This window comes from Octopus sinensis, linkage group LG1 (assembly GCF_006345805.1).
Source record: "Octopus sinensis linkage group LG1, ASM634580v1, whole genome shotgun sequence".
Classification (NCBI taxonomy): Eukaryota; Metazoa; Mollusca; class Cephalopoda; order Octopoda; family Octopodidae; genus Octopus; species Octopus sinensis.
In genome coordinates, this window is record NC_042997.1 from 167,595,127 (window position 1) to 167,614,991 (window position 19,865).

At 37.4% G+C, this 19,865-nt stretch overlaps 1 protein-coding gene across 7 annotated transcripts in view; it reads left to right on the forward strand.

The window, feature by feature from the left end:
• Positions 1–17,272, forward strand: part of LOC115214084 (kelch-like protein 26) — an 81,323-nt gene extending 64,051 nt beyond the window's left edge. For 6 of the 7 annotated variants that reach the window (XM_036506679.1, XM_036506660.1, XM_029783134.2 and 3 more), the window contains exon 2: positions 15,107–17,272. In XM_036506679.1, the coding sequence (XP_036362572.1) occupies positions 15,170–16,894 (1,725 nt within the window). In that variant the 5' untranslated portion in view covers positions 15,107–15,169 and the 3' untranslated portion in view covers positions 16,895–17,272. Of the gene's footprint in view, positions 1–890; positions 897–15,106 lie in introns of those variants that run through there. The other variant, XM_036506670.1, reaches the window with a different exon arrangement.
• The last annotated feature ends 2,593 nt before the right edge of the window (positions 17,273–19,865 follow it).

Below are 19,865 nucleotides of genomic sequence, written 5' to 3' on the forward strand. Positions count from 1 at the left end.
TGACCAACATAATCAAAAGCAGTGATGGTATATGAAAGAATCAGTGAAATGTGTGTGTGTGCTTGTATAATATCTATTAAAAGATGAGTCTGTATGATTCGCTACTCAAAGTTTTTGTGTAATTGTAAATCACACTATCATATTGTGTGTATGTGTGTGTGTTGTCCATTTGTTTAATTAATGTCTATTTTTGTAATCTTGTATGGCTTGGATGGTATTGATTTTGAGGCAGGATTTTAGAGCAGGAAGCTTTTCTTTTTGACAATCCTTACCTGTTTTACAGGCAAGTGATTTCTATATTTCACAGGTCTTTGAAAGCACTGAGCAACTGGTCATAATACCAGCAAAGATAGTCGACATTAGTACCTCTTTGTTCAAACAATGACCAGCAAATATCAACATTTATGTGCTTTTGTGTGCTTCTTTACCGAGCAAGCTTGGTAGGATTGCCAATTTTGTTGCTGGTAGTCCAACCGTGTGACAGTTTGTACTGAGTTACATGTTACCAGTAGCACTAAGAATGACCTGACACTTTTTGTAGGCAAATGTATACATTGCTCAGAGTGGGATTAGACCTGTAAAGGGCCTTTCCTCACTTTAAAAAGCTTCAAACCCAGACACTGCTGGACTTATAACATTTTTAAACATCTCTATTATATGTTGCATAATATGGTTGGCCATGGAAAATTATGATAATTTACAGACTAATGGCAATAATGGCTTTGGAACCGATAGTAAAAGGGTTTCGACTTGGCTGGTGTCCTTGGGCACTACAACCTGGGCTTAGCTGTCATCTTATCCTTGTAACAATGTTCAGATCTTTGCACCTTCTTAAATTATGAGTCCTGTGCAACACTCCCCAAAAGAAGAGCAGCACTTGTAGCAAAGGAGCTACAGTGATATAACTTGGATTAAATGGCTTTGTCTGAAACAATATTCTCTGAAGAGGGTCACTTCATAAAACAGTTTGATGGCTATTTGTTTTATTGGAGTGGGAGAGCAGGTGATGGTGTAGTATTTGAGGTAAAGAATTTCACATTTTCTGAGTTGAAAGAGTCTCCATGTGGATTTACTGATTGCCTATTGTCAAACAACAGAAGTGATACCCTAGTGAGTGTCTACAGTTGAACTTGTGTGCAAGATGCCTTGATTTGATAAAATTATGATACTCTATGCTAGAGTTGGCAAGGATTACCAAACCTGGGATTTAATTAGAAAACAAAGTCAGAAAGTGTATATACGAGTGTGTATGTGTGTGTGTGCGCACGTGTGTTCTTGCTTGTGTTTCTGTGTATTTACTCTCTTTCACTTGTTTCAGTCATTTGACTGTGGCCATGCTGGAGCACTGCCTTTAGTTGAGCAAATCGACCCCCAGAACTTTGTAAGCCTAGCGCTTAATCTATTGGTCTCTTTTGCCGAACTGCTAAGTTACAGGGACATAAACACACCACCATCGGTTGTTAAGCGATGCTGGGGGGGACAAACATATACACACACATACATATATATACGACAGGCTTCTTTCAGTTTCCGTCTACCAAATCCACTCACAAGGCTTTGGTCGGCCCGAGGCTATAGTAGAAGACACTTGCCCCAGGTGCCATGCAGTGGGAATGAACCTGGAACCATGTGGTTGGTAAGCAAGCTACTTACCACACAACCACTCCAGTGCATATTTGTTTAATTTGCTCTTCCAAAACTTATGGGCTGCAATCATTTATGATGATGTCATTTTCCACCAAACTATATGCAGGTGTTGTGCTTTAAAAGACATTTTGAAGAAATAATCCCTTGCTTGAAAAACAGGTAAGGGGCTGTGACAGGAAAGTCATCCAGCTGTAAAACAGTAACTCAGTTATATATTAGCCTAACCCATACTCACATGGAAAAATGGACATAAAAATAAACAATGACACACACACACACACCCAGAGTCTCTGTTAATCCTAATTAATTTATTTATTCTTTTGTTTTTATCCCTTTTGGTCTGTATCCACATCATTTTGTGTTCTTGAAGACTATGTGATTCTTAGTTTCCTCCTGTTCTTGATAACCCATTATATTCTTCTTCAGTTTTCTTTAATGCCTATAGTTGTATCTCAACCTGGACTGACCTTAATTTATTAAATTGCATAGCTCCTTATACTCACATCACTCATTTATGAACAGTTTTCAACCCCAATTCTCATATTCAAAACTCTGATGTATCTAGAAGCACTTTTGCTATTCTCATTGTATGTTAACTTACATGTGTGTGTGTGTGTGTATTCTTTTACTTGTGTCAGTCATTTGACTGTGACCATGCTAAAGCACCACCTTGAAGGGTTTTTAGTTGAACAAATTGACCCCAGAGCCTTTTTTTTAAGCCTAGTACTTATTCTATCTTTTGCTGAACTGGGAAGTTATGAGGGTGTAAACACACTAATACCAATTATTGAGTGGCAATGTGGGGAGACAAACAAAGACACACATGCATAGATATATACATATATACAATGGGCTTCTTTCAGTTTCCATCTACCAAATCCACTCACAAGGCTTTGGTCAGCCTGAGGCTATAGTAGAAGGCACTTGCCCAAGGTGCACCCCACCCCCCCGGGACTAAACACAGAACCATGTGGCTACACAGCGGGCTAGCAATTTCTGGGGAGGAGGTATGTTGATTACATCGACTCCAGTACTCAGCTGGTACATATTTTATTGACCCTGAAGGATAAAAGGCAAAGTCGACCTCAACAGAATTTGAACTCAACATGTTTATGTATATTAACTACAATAAATATAGGTTTATATAAAGAAACATATTTTGCCTGTGAAATTAATTGAACTTAGGAAGTATGAGTCAATGCAGCTCATTGTGTTACATGGAGTTTACTACTGTAAGTCAAGAGGATTTAATTTTAGATAGGAAATGGTTTAATGATGACTAATTACTCGATGATTTTTTATACACAGCAGGAGTGGCTGTGTAGGTAAGAAGATTACTTCCTGACCATGAGGTTTTGGGTTCAGTCCCACTGTGTGGCACTTTGGATAAGTGCCTTCTACTTTAGCTCCAGGTCAACTAAAGCCTTGTGAAGAATTTGGTTCATGGAAACTGAAAGAAGCCTGTTTTGTATGTATGTGTGTGTGTTGTCATAGCATCATATAGTGATTGTAAAGAAGCATATTCATTTTCAGTTGTCAGTAAAAAGTATGTTTGTCCATGGAAAACATTACTTTGCTTGGAAACAGCTAAGGATTAGAGACAAAAAGAGTATTTAGTCATAGAAAAATCTCCCTCAACAAATTCTGCCTGACCCATGCTAACATGGAAAAGTGGATGTTAAATGATGATGAAGATAATGTTATTTCTTTACTACCCACAAGGGGCTAAACACAGAGGGGACAAACAAGGACAGACGAATGGATTAAGTCGATTATATCGACCCCAGTGCATAACTGGTACTTATTTAATCGATCTCGAAAGGATGAAAGGCAAAGTCGACCTCGGCGGAATTTGAACTCAGAATGTAGCGGCAGACGAAATACCGCTAAGCATTTCGCCTGGCGTGCTAATGCTTCTGCCAGCTCGCTGCCTTTGATGAAGATAATGTTGATGACTTACATGATATATATACATGTTTGTGTGTGTATATATTATGATTTCACTTAGCCATAATGGTACCAGTAACTAGTTATTAATGCTCAATATACTTATACCCCTCTTTATCAATAATGTTTAGCAGCACGGAGTCTTATATAAATCATCAGATCAGAACTGAAGACGCTATGTAAGGTTAAACTAGTACTCAACTCTAGCTGCACTGTTCCTTATAGCAGAAACAGCTTTAAACTAATGAAAGCAATTACCTAACTCCCCTTCTTTTGTCAATGGTTCGCAGTTCAATGACTATTACAAGAGGGGGAAATATATAGCTATCTACTCTGAAAGTAAGGTCAATCACATAGCCATTAGATTTTTCCCTGCCATTATCTTCATAATTATCATTATCATTTTAAAATCTACTTTCCTACTTTCTTATGCTTGCATTGATCATATGGAAGTCTTTGTGCATGTGTGTGTGTACATGCAAGTAAGCACATTGATGCAAAACAAGATGGAAGAAAATAGCACTAGAATACCAAAAGTAGAGTAATATGCTTTTATTAAAGCTGCAAAATTATCACAAGACTGTTACTCAGTTTCACATTCCCAGTTCTCAGACAGTTGTGATGAATGCTGAATTTAGAATTTCAGTTTTAAAATACAATTTTAATTCAGTATTCATCACAACTGTTCAACAAACTGGAAAATGAAATTCTGAGTAACAGTTTTGTGATAATTTTGCAGCTTTAAAAAAAAAGCATATATATATATATATATATAGGAGCAAGAGTGATTGTGTGGTAAGTAGCTTGCTTACCAACCACATGGTTCCAGGTTCAGTCCCACTGCATGGTACTTTGAGCAAGTGTCATCTACTATAGCCTTGGGTTGAGCAAAGCCTTGTGAGTGGATTTGGTAGGCAGAAACTGAATGAAGCCTGTCATTATATATATATATATATATATTGTGTGTGTCTGTGTTTGTTCCCCCACCATCGCTTAACAACCCAATGTTGGTGTGTTTACATCCCTGTAACTTAGCGGTTCAGCAAAAAAGACCAATAGAATAAGTACTAGCGGTGCTCCAGCATGGCTGCAGTCAAATGAGTGAAACAAATAAAATATATATATATATATATATATGGACACAATGACACACACACTGTCCTTATACAGCTGAGTGTGTCAATTCTTCCAACCATTCATTATTTGCAAGTAACTGATGAACATGATTTTCCTCATTCAAGAAACATGTCAGTTGACATTGAGAGCTGAAAAAAACTTGAGATAACTTCAGTGTTTTAAGCCATCTTACAATAGTATGGTACTACAAATCATTGTATTCAGTTTCTTCTATTTCTTCCAAAAATGTTTGTAATTCGTATTGATTGAGTGCATGCAATCAAATGAAATTCTCTGATGATACAACTGGTTATATCACTCAAGGTAGATTTAACTGTCTTCCACAAAGTTTCTGCCAATGAATGATGTCCTGATATACCCCATACTGTCACAAGTTACACTCTCTTTTACTCGTTTCAGTCATTTGACTGCAGCCATGCTGGAGCACCAGCTTTAGTCGAGCAAATCGACCCCAGGACTTATTCTTTGTAAGCCTAGTACTTATTCTATCGGTCTCTTTTGCCGAACTGCTTAGTTACGGGAATGTAAACACACCAGCATCGGTTGTCAAGCGATGTTGGGGGGACAAATACAGATACACAAACATACACATACACGCATATATATATATATATATATATATATATATATATATACACACATATATACGACAGGCTTCTTTCAGTTTCCGTCTACCAAATCCACTCACAAGTCTTTGGTTGGCCCGAGGCTATAGTAGAAGACATTTGCCCAAGGTACCACGCAGTGGGACTGAACACGGAACTATGTGGTTGATAAGCAAGCTACTTACTACACAGCCACTCCTACGTCTATGTAGACTTTTCCAATAAAAGTTTTTCTGGCTGTATGGCTAAGAAACTTGCTTTCCGGCCACATGGTTTTGGATTCAGTATCACTGTATGGAACACTGAGCAAATGTCATCTACTATAGGACTAGGACAACCAATGCCTTGTGAGTGAAATTGGTTGCTAGAAACTATATGGAAGCCTGTCATGTGTGTGTGTGTTTGCATTCAGTCCCCTCAGCTGGGAAAAATAATCCTGTGTTAAACCAGCATCCTGTCCAGGTGGAGAATATATATACCATTGAAACCAGGAAACCAGCCCTCATGAGCCTGGCATAACTCGAGAAGGAAACATTTTTTATCTATTTATTTATTTAGATATGTATGTATATATGAGGGGATGCTGAAAATTTCCTGACTTAGGGTAAAAGAAAATATGATTTTATTCAACATATTCCCCTCTCAGATTCACACATTTATTGCATTGGTCTTTCAGGTTTTCTAAGCTGTGTAAAAGAATTTGGACAGTTGGGCCTCCAACCAGGCCTTTTGCAATATCCTTAAACCCAGAAACTCCTCAGCACTCCCTCATATATATATATGTGTGTGTGTGTGTGTTTGTTTGTCTGCCCCCACTGCTTGATAGCTGGTATTGGTTTGTTTATGTTCCCATAATTTAGTAGTTCAGCAAATGTGACTGATAGAATTCTTTTATTCTGTTATTCTTTTACTTGTTTCAGTCATTTGACTGTGACCATGCTGGAGCAATGTCCTGAAGGATTATAGTCAAATAATTTTACCTCAGGACTTATTATTTTTAAGCCTAGTACATATTCTATTGTTCTCTTTTGCTGTTTCCTGTAGGTTCATTATAGGTTCATTATTGATAGGTTTACTTATTTGGTCAATTGATCAGCTGGGAAAAATTGAAGGACCTAAAAAGTTAATGCTACTTTCCTCAGAGTCATTTCTGGCTATAACAAAGCAGAACTGAAGCAATGGTAGAGGCAATAAGAATTAGTGTAGGTAAGTGGAAGATAAAGAGGAAATGGGAAGAGAAGGAAAAAAAGGAAGATAGGAAGGAATAGAAATAATAATGGAGGGGATACATTCTATAGAACAAGGGGCAGAGGATGGCCAAAATTAAGAAAAGGACAGTCATAAAAACATTAATATTTGTAATTAGGTCATCACATACAAAAACATTTACATTGTTTTCAGGTCAGATACTTTCCAACTATTGTACACCTATCTATAATGAACCTATAGTGACAACTGGAAACAGCTATAAGTCAAATTTACTACAATAAAGAAAATATGTCATGATCCTTATTTATGCCTTGTCTTGTATATCACTCTGTAAAAATCAGTATAACTGGAACACAACCACAGATTTACGATATAGAATGGTGATAAACTATAACTTTGGGCCCTGCCACATAAATACACAGATTTTTTTTTATTAATCTAAACAATATTGCCTGGTGTACTAACAGTGAGCTTATAAAGTATTTTGCACAGATCAATAATAACTATATATATATATATACCATCATCATCATTTAGTGTCTGCTTTCCATGGTTAGATGGTTTGACTGGAATAGGTAAACTAGAGGGCTGCACCAAGTTCTAGTTTGATTTGACATGGTTTCTACTCCTGGATGCCCTTCCTAATGCTAACGACTCCAAGAGTGTAATGGGTGCTTTTTATGTGTCACCAGCATGAGTGCTTTTATGTGCCACTGGCATTGGCCACAAATATGATTTCACTTGGCTTGATGAGTCTTCTCAAACACAGTATATCGCCAACGGTCTCAGTCACTTATCATCACCTCTGTGAGGTCCAGTGTTTAAAGATCATGCTATATCTCTCTATATATAAAGCTGAAGTTGTCTGTGTATGGCAGGTTTGGTAGCCTTCAACTAACACTATCTCCTCCGCGGCCCTGCAGCTCAAGTTGACCAAAATTGAGAGTATGATAGAAGAAGGCTTGCGTAGAAGAAAAAATTCAAATCGGACCATGTTAACACCAAAAATTATTTACATCAAAAAAGTGCTTTTTTTCTATGAAAATCTCTATTTTTTATGATTTTTTTACTGTTGTGTCGCCATTTTTCGGTGTAGTTCAACCAGAAAAATGTTCACTTAAAGAGAATAACAAGCTACATATTGCAAAATTTTTACTTTTCAAAAATTCCAATTCTAAAGGGTCGAAACAAACCCAAGCAACGCCAGGCGATACTGCTAGTATATATAAAATATATACTGAGGCAACTTTTCTACATCCCAAATGTCCTTTATGTCATCAACCCTCACCTATTTCCAAATAAAGTAATTTGTGTGTAATAAAGATAACATTACAAAATGTCAGTTGTAAGTTGGTTGCTTATAATCTTTATCACATTTGCCATGATTAAAAGAAATGGTGAAATGGCACACCCAATCATAATGCATGTCTCTAGTACTTGCCTAATGACCATGAATTTCTTAATGGTAATTCACATGAATACTGAGCATTGGTGCCACCTACATTCTTTCAAACATTTCAAAATGCAGATGAATCCAATGCTTTTATCAGCACATTGGGAATGGATCCATCTGTTTTTGCCAAAGAACCCGAATGTTCTTTCTTCTTTGCTTAACATACTGAATTGAACCCCAAGTCATTTGAGCATGCTCACAGCAAACTGCAACTCCATATGTATATCATCATTATCATTGTTGTTGTTGTCATCATTTAATGTCTGTTTTCCATGCTGGCATGTTTTGGACGGTTTGACAGGAGCTGACCCAGTTGAAGGGCTGTTCAGGCTCCATGTCTGTTTTGGCTTGATTTCAATGACTGGATGCACTTACCAACACCAACCACACTACAGAGTGTACTGGGTGCTTGTATGCAACACTGGTACTGGTGCTTTTCATGTGTGTGTGTGTATATAACGTTTTCACGATTTATTTGGGATCAGAGGTATTTGTAAACCAAGGTACTACTGTATATATATAGATAGTAAAATAAGGATTCAGATAGAATCAGGTACTTGAAAAGATATGCACCAAGTTGGGTTTGATAAACCTGTGGTTCCAGCCTATGGTTCATAAGTATCAAATAGGACATTCCGGTTGTGTACACAGAGAAAACCAACCCTATGAGTATTTAGCACCGAGGGAATGGTCCAAATCAAGTATTACTTTAATAGTACATTGTTGGTATATTCTAGGGTGCCTGACAAGTCATAAATCCCCTTGGTGTATTTGACAATTATCCATCATATGTTATTATTCGTTTGATTGTATATATATATATATATATATATATATATATATGTTTGTGGTGTGTGTATGTGTCTGTTTGTCTCTCATCACTGCTTGACAACCAGTGTTGGTGTGTTTACATCCTCATAACCTAGCAGTTTGGCAAAAGAGACTGATAGAATAATTACCACACTTAAAAAGAAAATAAGTACTGGGGTCAATTAGTTTAACTGAAATTCCTCCAAGGTGGTACTCCAGCATGGCCACAGTCTAATAGCTGAAACAAGTAAAAGATAAAAGAAAAAAGATGCAGATGATAAACATAAATATGACACCATGCTGAATAATACTGAAGTAAAGGTCTTATCTGCATATCCACTAGATGCTAGATTATGACAAATATAAGGAACTCTGTACATATCAGAAACACAGAATATGATAAACAGAATAAGAGAAATAGCAATGGCCTTCCAACCACCACTACCATCTCTAGATCCCAGGCATACTTACTCACCTCTACTATACATATATACATGAGTGTGTGTGCATGTGTACACGTGCATGGATATTTTGTGCTGGTGTGTAATTGTATGAATACATACCCCAACTGACACACACATACACTTTTGCCAAAACAGGCATAAAGCCAAAAATTGTTTAGAGGGTTGTTCCTCCTTTTTTCAATGTCTGTCTTTGTTCCTCTGTTTGGAACAATAATTTTTATATACTAATAGGCATGTATGTTAGCAAGTATGGAAAATAATATAGAAAAATTAGCAATGACTAGGCATAGGAGTGGCTGTGTGGTAAGTTGCTTGCTTACGAACCACATGGTTCCAGGTTCAATCCCACTGCGTGGCACATTGGGCAAGTGTCTTCTACTATAGCCTCGGCTGACCCAAGCCTTGTGAGTGGATTTGGTAGATGGAAACTGAAAGAAGCCCATCGTATATATGTGTGTGTATATATATATATATATATATATATATATACACGTCCGAAGTCAGAATGCCATGATAGATCGTTAGCTTCTACATGCATTCTTTTTCTCTCCTTGTTTTTGTCTGTGTATCTTTCTGTCGAAGAGCGTAGGCTCGAAACGTAAAAGACTTGTTCTATTTCTATTCCTGAGTGCCATACTAATACATTTGTTTGTTTGTACTCCACCCGCCTTCGTCTTTTGTTTATTTTCGTAAACCTTCCCGTTATATATATATATATATATATATATATATATATATGTATATATATGTATATATATGTGTATATACTGGTTAGACATGCAGGCTAACATTCCCCTGAAATGGGATGTCAGTCTGTCACAGGGATACCCACTTACTACTGAGTGGACTGAAGCAATGTGAAATGAAGTGTTTTGCTCAAGATCACAATGTACTTCTTGGATTCAAACCACAATTTTGTGATCATGTGTGTGACACCCTAATCTCTAGGTCACATGCTTTCATATATAAAAGCAAATATTAGTATATATACATATTTATCTATGTATGCACATAAATGTTTGTAGGTGCATATATATATATATATATATATATATGTGGATGTTTGTGAATAAATACATATAGGTGTGGATAGATTGTTTATATAAGAATGATGACTGGCACCCGTGCCAGTGGAGCACTAAGAGCACCATCTGAGTGTGATTGCTGCCAGAGCAGCTGACTGGCTTCTGTGCCAGTGGCACGTAAAAAGGAAAAAACATGATCGTTACCAGCATCGCCTTACTGGCACATGTAAAAAAACATTCGAGCAAGGTCATTGCCAGTGCCACTGGACTGGCTTCTGTGCAGGTGGCACGTAAAAACCATGACTTGAGCGTGGCTGCTGCCAGCATTGCCTGGCTAGCCCTCGTGCCAGTGGCACGTAAAAACACCCACTACACTCTCGGAGTGGTTGGCGTTAGGAAGGGCATCCAGCAGTAGAAACTCTGCCAGATCAGATTATAGCCTGGTGCATCCATCTGGTTCACCAATCCTCAGTCAAATCGTCCAACCCATGCTAGCATGGAAAGCGGACGTTAAACGATGATGATGAGGATAAGAAAGCTCTCGGCTATAGAACTGTAACCTATGTAGATACAATAAAACACTAAAATAAGTAACAAGCATGTGCACACAGACACATCTATTGTCACATGCATGTGCACACACACACACATACATAGACAATGACAAAACAAGACAGAAAAATTGAATAACATACACTCATACCTTCAGCATCACACACACACTCTCATTCACACACATTCCCCACAAGTATAAATATAAAATAACATTTAACAGACCCAGTTTGAATTAATGTGTTAGCATTAGAGCTATGAGAGTATGTCATTTGTGAGGTTCCAAATGACAACAAAAGAACTTTGACAAACCAACTGACTGACCAGTTGATCTCATGATTAATCAAGCCATCATTTAATTAATTGGTTTATCAGTGAACTAGTTGACTTTTAATCATTAAAAGAAATGAAATAGAACCAGTGTCACTGTTTTTTATTTGCCAAATGACCTTGCAAATATAACATATCTATTTCAACAAATGATTTCACATCAAGGATCTTATGAAATAACACAAAAATCAAATATTTGTCTTGTATATCTCTGTGTGCAAAAACCAGTATAACTGGAACACAACTATGGATTCACAACATAGAATGGTGATGAACTATAACCTCAGACACTGCCACAATAATCCGCTGTTCTTTACTTATCTAAACACTATTGTTAGCTTGGTGTACTCACAGAGAGTTTATAAAGTATTTTGCCCGGATTGATAATCCTTCACTAATAACTCAAAAATTAAATACATATGTGTGTGTGTAAGTAGAGATTTCAAACTTAAAATCTTCAAAGCCACAGTCAAACCAATTCTACTATATGGCTCAGAAACCTAGACGTTATCAAAGAAGCTTGAGAGGCTGTTGGATGGAACTTACACTCGCCTCCTTATGAGAGCTCAAAATCTCTCATGGAAGCGTCATCCAACCAAAGTACAAATATATGGGAAACTACCACCTGTATCATCTCTTGTGAAAGGTAGAAGAGTTCAATTTGCTGGACATTGTTGTAGAGCTGAAAACGAGGTAATTTCTACTCTTCTCCTCTGGAAGCCATCTGCTCGCGATGCCAGAGGGCACACACTCTCCTACCCTGATGTAATCTCCAGGGATACAGGCATCCAGCAAGGGACCTCCGTAATGCTATGATGGACCGTGAAGTCTGGCATAACATAGTAAATTCCATTGTCTCAACCACGGTCGAACAATGAATGAATGAATGAAAATGGGTAGAAAAGTAACACATGAGTTGATATATATAAGGAAAATAAGACAAGGTAGAAAATGCTAAAATTTTTTTATCATGAAGTAATAAAATAATTTTAAGACTGAAACCGGTACTAAACTGTACTTCATGATAAAATTATTTTAGCATTTTCTACCTTATCTTATTTTCTTTGTATTCTTCTACTTGTTTCAGTCATTTGACTGCAGCCATGCTGGAGCACTGCCTTTAGTTGAACAAATCGACCCCGGGACTTATTCTTTGTAAGCCTAGTACTTATTCTATTGGTCTCTTTTGCTGAACTGTTAAGTTACGGGGATGTAAACATACCAACATCAGTTGTCAAGCAATGGTGGGGGGACAAACACAGTCACACAAACATATGCACACACATATATGTATATGACAGGCTTCTTTCAGTTTCTTTCTACCAAATCCACTCACAAGGCTTTGGTCAGCCCAAGGCTATAGTAGAAGATACTTGCCCAAGGTGCCACACAGTGGGACTGAACCTGGAACCATGTGGTTGGTAAGCAAGCTACTTATCATATATATATATGATATGACACGACACGACACTATGATTCAAACTTCAGGTTTTGTCCTCAAGGGCTTATTCAAACACTGAAATTTTTTTTTTTAAAATGGCTCACCTTATAACCATACATCAGACAATTTTTCACAAAATGTGGGTGTTAACTAAAGAAGGAAGGTCTGGTTGCTGGTCAACAAAATCAATACTGTGATTGGAAATCATAGAAAAGAAAACAGATTAAGAGTCAAAGGTACAAAAAAAAACAAAAGGCAGAGGAGGAACATACTTACGAGGATTAGGGGTGGGCATAAACAGGAAAAACAAAGGGTGGTACTTTATTATTAGTGAAATGGAGAAGTAGAATGCAGTGGTCAGTATGTAGGGAGGCAAGTAAAAATATGAAGAATCGTCAGAAAAACTGATTTTATTTGAGATAAGAAATAGTGATTTAAGGAACACTTTTACAGGAAATCTGGTTTGTATATCTATACAACAGACATGCATGCACATACACACACACACATTTTTCAGCTCAATGTAGAGCACAGCCTAGTGTTCTCCTTATGGGTCATGTATCACATAGAGAAAATTGTAATTCTGGAAGTACAAGCTCAATACTTTAGGTGGCTCTTTTGACTCAGACCATCAGTAGTAGCTAGTGGAAGTTAGTTGAATGTTGAGCGCTGTGTCAGTCCTCAGCTCTGCATCTCCTACTTATCATTCTCGTCATATTAAATGCAGGATTATGTATTATAATGTGTGTGTGTGTATATATATATATATATAAATTAGAAAAAAAACACCTTTTATCATTTAAATAATGAAAAATTAACTTATACCATTTAGAAAAATTACATATTATATATGTTTTACTTATTATTTTGCACATTATGTAATCATCGTTATATGTTTTATCGTATATTTAATCTTTTTATAATATGTAATTTTTCTAAATTGTTTAATTTAATTTTTCATTATTGAATTGATAAATGGTGTTTTTTTTCTAATTTATATATATATATATATTATATTTTGTGAAATTTGATTTAGTATTTCTAAATTGAATTTTTCCCTGTAAGTTTGGAATAATATTCCCTCGTATTATATATATATATATATATATATATATAAAACTAATGTTTCTTTGGTGTATGTTCAATCAGTTATATAGTTGGCATGTATTGGAGTTCAATTTGAATGGTCAGGAGAAGTAAGTATTACCTAGCATTATAGAACTAAAGTTGGATCCTTTGTTTTCAGCTATATAAATTTCAAATGCACTTTTCATTCTCTTTCAGCTGGTAGCAAACACACAATAGGTTTCATTTAATGATTAAAACCTGAGAAAAGTAAACTATTCTTTATATGTCAGTGTGTGTGTTAAAATAAGGCTATCATTTTAAAGCATGTTTAAGATTAACAACGGAATATTTAGTGATTGTGTAACACTATACTTGAGAGGAGGGTCAAATTTATTGTGAAGACCCAGGTAATTTGATCTTTAGTGTGTGTGTGTATTCATATATATATAAATGTATGTGTGTGTCTACATATGTACAGGTGTATGTGTACATGTGTATAAGCATCAACATCAGTGTCCACTTTTCCATGCTTGCACGCATCAGATGAAATTTGTTGAGCAGATTTTCTATGGCCAGCTGCCTTTCCTGTCACCAGCTGTCACTTATTTTCTAGTTAGGTAATATTTCACATTCCAAGGCATATTTTCCATAGAAGACTGGAAACAAACAACATCATTGCTTGTAAGATGATGATGTTCTGTTATAACCAATATATGTCAAGACAAAAATACACTCAAACACACACACACACACACATGATAGGCTTCTGTCAGTTTCTGTCTACTAAATCTACTCAAAGGCTCTGGTTGGCTTGAGACTATAGTAGGAAGCAACTTACCCAAGGTGTTTTGCAGTGAACCTGAACCTGAAACCACATGGTTGAGAAACAAGCTTCTCTACCACACAGCCATGCTAGCATCTGATAGCCAATATCTTTGGATGAGCTTGATACAGAAAACATCAGGGTTAAATACCCCAATGAAATTATTATACATCAAGACACTTTTGCCTGTTCCTTTATCTTGCTTTAACTTCTCAATACCTGGCACAAAGCCACTCCCCCCTCTACTACATTCACACTCAATTGAGGTGGCTTTTTTCTTTGTTCTGCAAGTTACTTGTGGCAGCTTCACTAGTGCTGGTGTCATGGAAAAAGTTCCTGGTATTCTCTGAAAACTGATTGGTATTAGCAAAATCATCCAACCATAAAAAGCATGCCAAAGCAGACATAGGAGCTCAATGCAGTTCTCTGTTTTATTGGATTCTCTCAAACAGTATTATTTGTGCCAGTATGGAAAACTGGCATTAAAGATGATGGTAATGGTGGTGATGCTGGTGGTGGCATCAGTGATTTATTTATTTACAAAATCTACTGTAATTACTAATTTCCATTATTTTTCCTTCTTTTCTCTTTTCAGTCAGCCTCTTCGGAAGATTCCATTTACAACTGCAAAAACTTAAACATAAATAATATACCAGCAATGGATTGTATGAAGATTTCTCAAAACAAAATCAAATATCTAAATAAAAACTACCAGAAGTTTCCGCACAAGATCTATGATTCAAAATGTGACATTAAGTTGTCTGTTGGCGGGACAAGTTTCCGAGTGCATAAACAGGTTCTTTCTGAAGCCAGCGATTACTTTTCGGCTATGTTCCACCATGATATGAAGGAAAAAGAACAAGATGCTATTGAAATTAAAGATATCAGTCCCAAGGGATTTTCTGCAATCTTAGACTACTTCTACCATGGTAATATTACAATTTGTCCAGAAAACATTGAAGATGTCTTAGAAGTAGCTCGATTCTTCCAAGCTGACTGGATTGTTGATGTGTGCTGCAACTTCCTGGTAGAATATATGAGTTTAGAAAATTATACATATGTACAAAACCTAGCAGATAAATATGCTCTTGGAGACTTACAACCTGATATTCTTCAAGTACTTGCTTTAAGTATTAATGAGTTAGTAGAGCAGCCCAAGTTCTTACAGAATCTTCCGGAAAACCTCCTCTTAGCATTTCTTCAATGTGATGTATATGTGGAAGCCCATGAACATTTCCTTTTTAAAATTATCCTTGATTGGGTTGATGAAGATCCTTGCACTCGCAAACCTTCTCTGCTGCCACTTCTTAAAGAAATACGATTTTCGCTTATGGAGCTTGAAGAACTAGAATCAATTCCTGATTTAGTGCACGAGTTTGAAGAAATTCACAATGAGATAGAATTTGCAAAGAATTATGCCTTATGCATCCAAGCACAATGTCTTCAGAATGATGATAAGTTTCTTCCAAGGGGAGCACACAGTGTATTGGCCATGATTTTCTTTCCGGATGACATATGCACAAATATTGCTTACAAAGATCTAGATAACCCTGGACTTTGTGTTGAAGAATTAGATTCTCCTCTGCACATTCGATATGAGCATACAAGAGAAACAGTGCTTGGAAACTTTTTGTTTGTTGCTGGAGGTTATACTACCAATTATTGCAGTTCGAATTGTGTGTTTATGTATGACCCTCGCTTTAGAACTTGGACCGAAATTGCTTCAATGCAAAACCCTCGAGTTTCTTTTGCAATGTGCAGCTCTGACCACAATCTGTTTGTTTTGGGTGGCATCAACCATATGTTTGTAGACAACAATGAAGTGGAAGTTATTCTCCAAAACTGTGAGATGTATTTCCCCGAAGAAAATATTTGGGTGGCTATTCCTGACTTACCTCTTGGTATATTTGATCATGCCAGTGCCTTTGCTAATGACTGTTTGTACTGTAGTGGTGGCATTACAGATAATCCTGAAAATACAGTACCTGTTCCATTTTTGTATGTCTACAGTTTCAGTACAAAAACCTGGGAAACAAAAGCAGAAATGCTTTACCCTCATCAAAGGCACTGCATGATGTCTATCGACAACAAGTTATTTGTATTAGGTGGTTACACCCGAGATAATGAAATCGGTTTTAAAGATTGTTTAACAAATGAATGTTATGATATTGAAACTAACCAATGGACTGAGATTCTTAGCACACCACCGGAATATGGCCTTCTTCAGTCACATGCAACACAACTTGAAAATAAAATCTATATTATAGGTGGTGAAAAAACAAATCTTTATGCCTATGACTTTGAAAAAAATACATTTGAGGAACTGGAATTACTTGATCCTAAGATTCAACGAGTTTCTTGTCTTGATGTAGCTTATCCATAAAGCATAAGAAACTGCTTATCTTGCAATAAAAAAACTTTAATTCATAAGACTCTGATGTCAGTCAAAACTTTCAGCAAGATTAACTCCCTGAGGAAATGATTTAACATTAACAGATATCGATTTATGAGATAGTTTACTACTAATTTATTACTAACCAACTTCAGCTTAACATTAACAAACTTTGCATTGTATGTGCTGTAGAGGTTAAATCCAAAACAAGTCACTTAGTTCTTGGTTGTAGCCTTTCCACATCATGTATATTTCTTATATTCTTGAGAAAAAGCAAGAAAGTTGCAACATGCCAGTTTCTCCTCATAAATTTATACTTTTATGTCTGTAAGAAATAAATTTTAACAGATTCCAGTTGAGCAATATAAAGTTACATTTTGTCATTTTGCTTAAAATTTATATTTTAATTTTTTTTTTTCAGTGAACACTCATATATTATAATTATATTATAATTATTCATCATCATCATCGTTTAATGTCCACTTTCCATGCTACCATGGGTTGACTGAGGACTAGCGTGCCAGGAGGCTGCATCAGGCTCCAATATGATCTGGCAAGGTTTCTACAGCTGGATGCCCTTTCTCCAAGAGTGGAGTGGGTGTTTTTACATGCCACCAACTATGGGGATGGGCCAGCCATGTGGCACTGGCATCAACCACACTTGAATGATACTTTTTATGTGCCACTGGCACAGGAGCCAGTCAAGCGACACTGGCATCGAACCACACTCAAATGGTGCTTTTCATGTTCCACCGGCATGGGAACCAGTTTGGCAGCACTGGCATCGACCACGCTCGTATGGTGCTTTTTACATGCCACCAGCACGGGTGCCAGTTAGGCAGTACTGGCACAAGCCACAACAATGATTTCACTTGACTCGACAGGTCTTCTCAAGCACAGCATGTTGACCAACAATTGAAGGGTATTCTTAAATGGGCTGGTTATGCAACACTGGCATAGGCCACAGCTACGATCTCACTTGGCTTACCAGGTCTTCTCAAGCACACCATGTCTCCAAAGGTCTTGGTTGCTTGTCATTGCCTCTGTGAGACCCAACATTCAAAGGTTGTGTTCACCATCTCATCACAGGTTTTCCTGGGTCTACCTCTTCCACAGGCTCCCTCTACTGTTAGGGTGTGACACTTCTTCTCACAGCTGTTCTCATCCATACGTAACACTTGACTGTACCAGTGCAGTCATCTCTCTTGTACACCACATCTGACGTTTCTTATGTCCAACTTTTCTCTCAGGACACTTACACTCTGTCATGTATGCACACTGACATTACACATCCAGCAGATCATACTAGCTTCATTTCTTTCAAGCCTATGTATATCCTCAACAGTCACAGCCCATGTTTCACTACTGTGGAGCATGGCTGTTAGCACATGCATCATACAGTCTGCTCTTCACTCAGAGCGAAAGGCCCTTTGTTACCAGCAGAGGTAGGCACTCTCTGAACTTTTCCCAGGTTATTCTTATTCTAGCAGCTATTCTCTCAGAGCATCCACCCCCACTACTGACTTAGTCACCGGTGTAATGGAAGCTATCAACTACTTCTAACTTTTCCCCCTGGCATGTGATGGAAGCTGTTTTCTGCACATTTTCGGTGTTTATTGCTCTTCTGCATCTGCCATGCACAAAAACTATCTTCCTTTGATGTTGCTGCATCTCTTTGGTGTCCATAGCTTACACTGGGCACATCTTATGGAGTTTCTACCTACACCTTTTCTACAACTGAGCAGGGCCATCGATAGGGATTTGTGATTTGTCTGCCTTCATACTTACTAAGACTTCGATTTTTACTAGATTGACACTAAGGCCCTTCGATTCTAGACCTTGCTTCCACACCTAGTTCTGGTAGTGACTCAGCTATTAGAGCAAGGTCATCAGCATAGAGGAGCTCCCAAGGGCATTCTGTTTTGAATTCCTCTGTTATTGCCTGGATTACTATGATGAATAAGAGGGGGCTGAGGACTGATCCTTGGTGGAGCTCTACTCCTACCAGGAATTCTTCATTATATCGTTCCAAACCCTCACCTTACTAACAGCATCCCTGTGCATGGCTTGTACAATTCTCACTAATCACTCATCTATCCCTAGTTTCCACATATACCACAAGATAAGAGATCAGGGGACCCTGTCAAAGGCTTTCTCCATGTCAATGTAAGCCAAGTACAGAAGCCTATCTTTGGTTTGGAATTTCTCTTGCAGCTGTCTTACCAAAAATAAAGCTTCAGTAGTGCTTCTCCCTGGCAAAACCCAATTTGCATCTTGTCTAAACTAACTCTCTCCCTAATTAGTTAGGCTTTGACCCTCTCTTTGACTTTCATCACCTGATCCATCAATTTGATACCTCTGTAATTATTCCTGTCTAATGCATCAACTTTACTTTTGTGACAGTTGACTATGGTGCTGCTACACCAGTCATTGGGTATGACACCTTCATGTATCACTTGGTTGACTCTATAGGTGACTAGACTATAGCCTACACTACCAGATATTTTAAGCATCTCTGCAGTGATTTCTGATGGGCTGGGGGCTTCAACTGTCTTCATACCCTTAATTGCTTTATCTACCAAGGTACTATCAATTTGGATAGCCGGTCCTTCTATTGGATTGACATTTGGCAGACTCTCTTTTTCCCATTTATTCTCTTCATTTAGCAACCTTTCATAGTGGCGTCTCCAAGTCTCTCTCTTTGCAGCCTCAGTAAATGCAAGTGAGCCATCATCCATGTGGACACATTTCTCTCCTATGACATGACGATTCTCTCTCAGACACTATCTTGCAACATGAAATACTTCATGTCTTTGGTTCTCATGATGCAGAACATTAGCAATTTTTTTCTTATCTGCTTCCCTTCTGGCTAAGTAAACCTGTCTCGTAGCTTCCCTTCTGGTGATCTGATACAGCTCCCTGCTACCACCGCTCTTCCAGTTCTTCCATGCCTGTTTCTTTT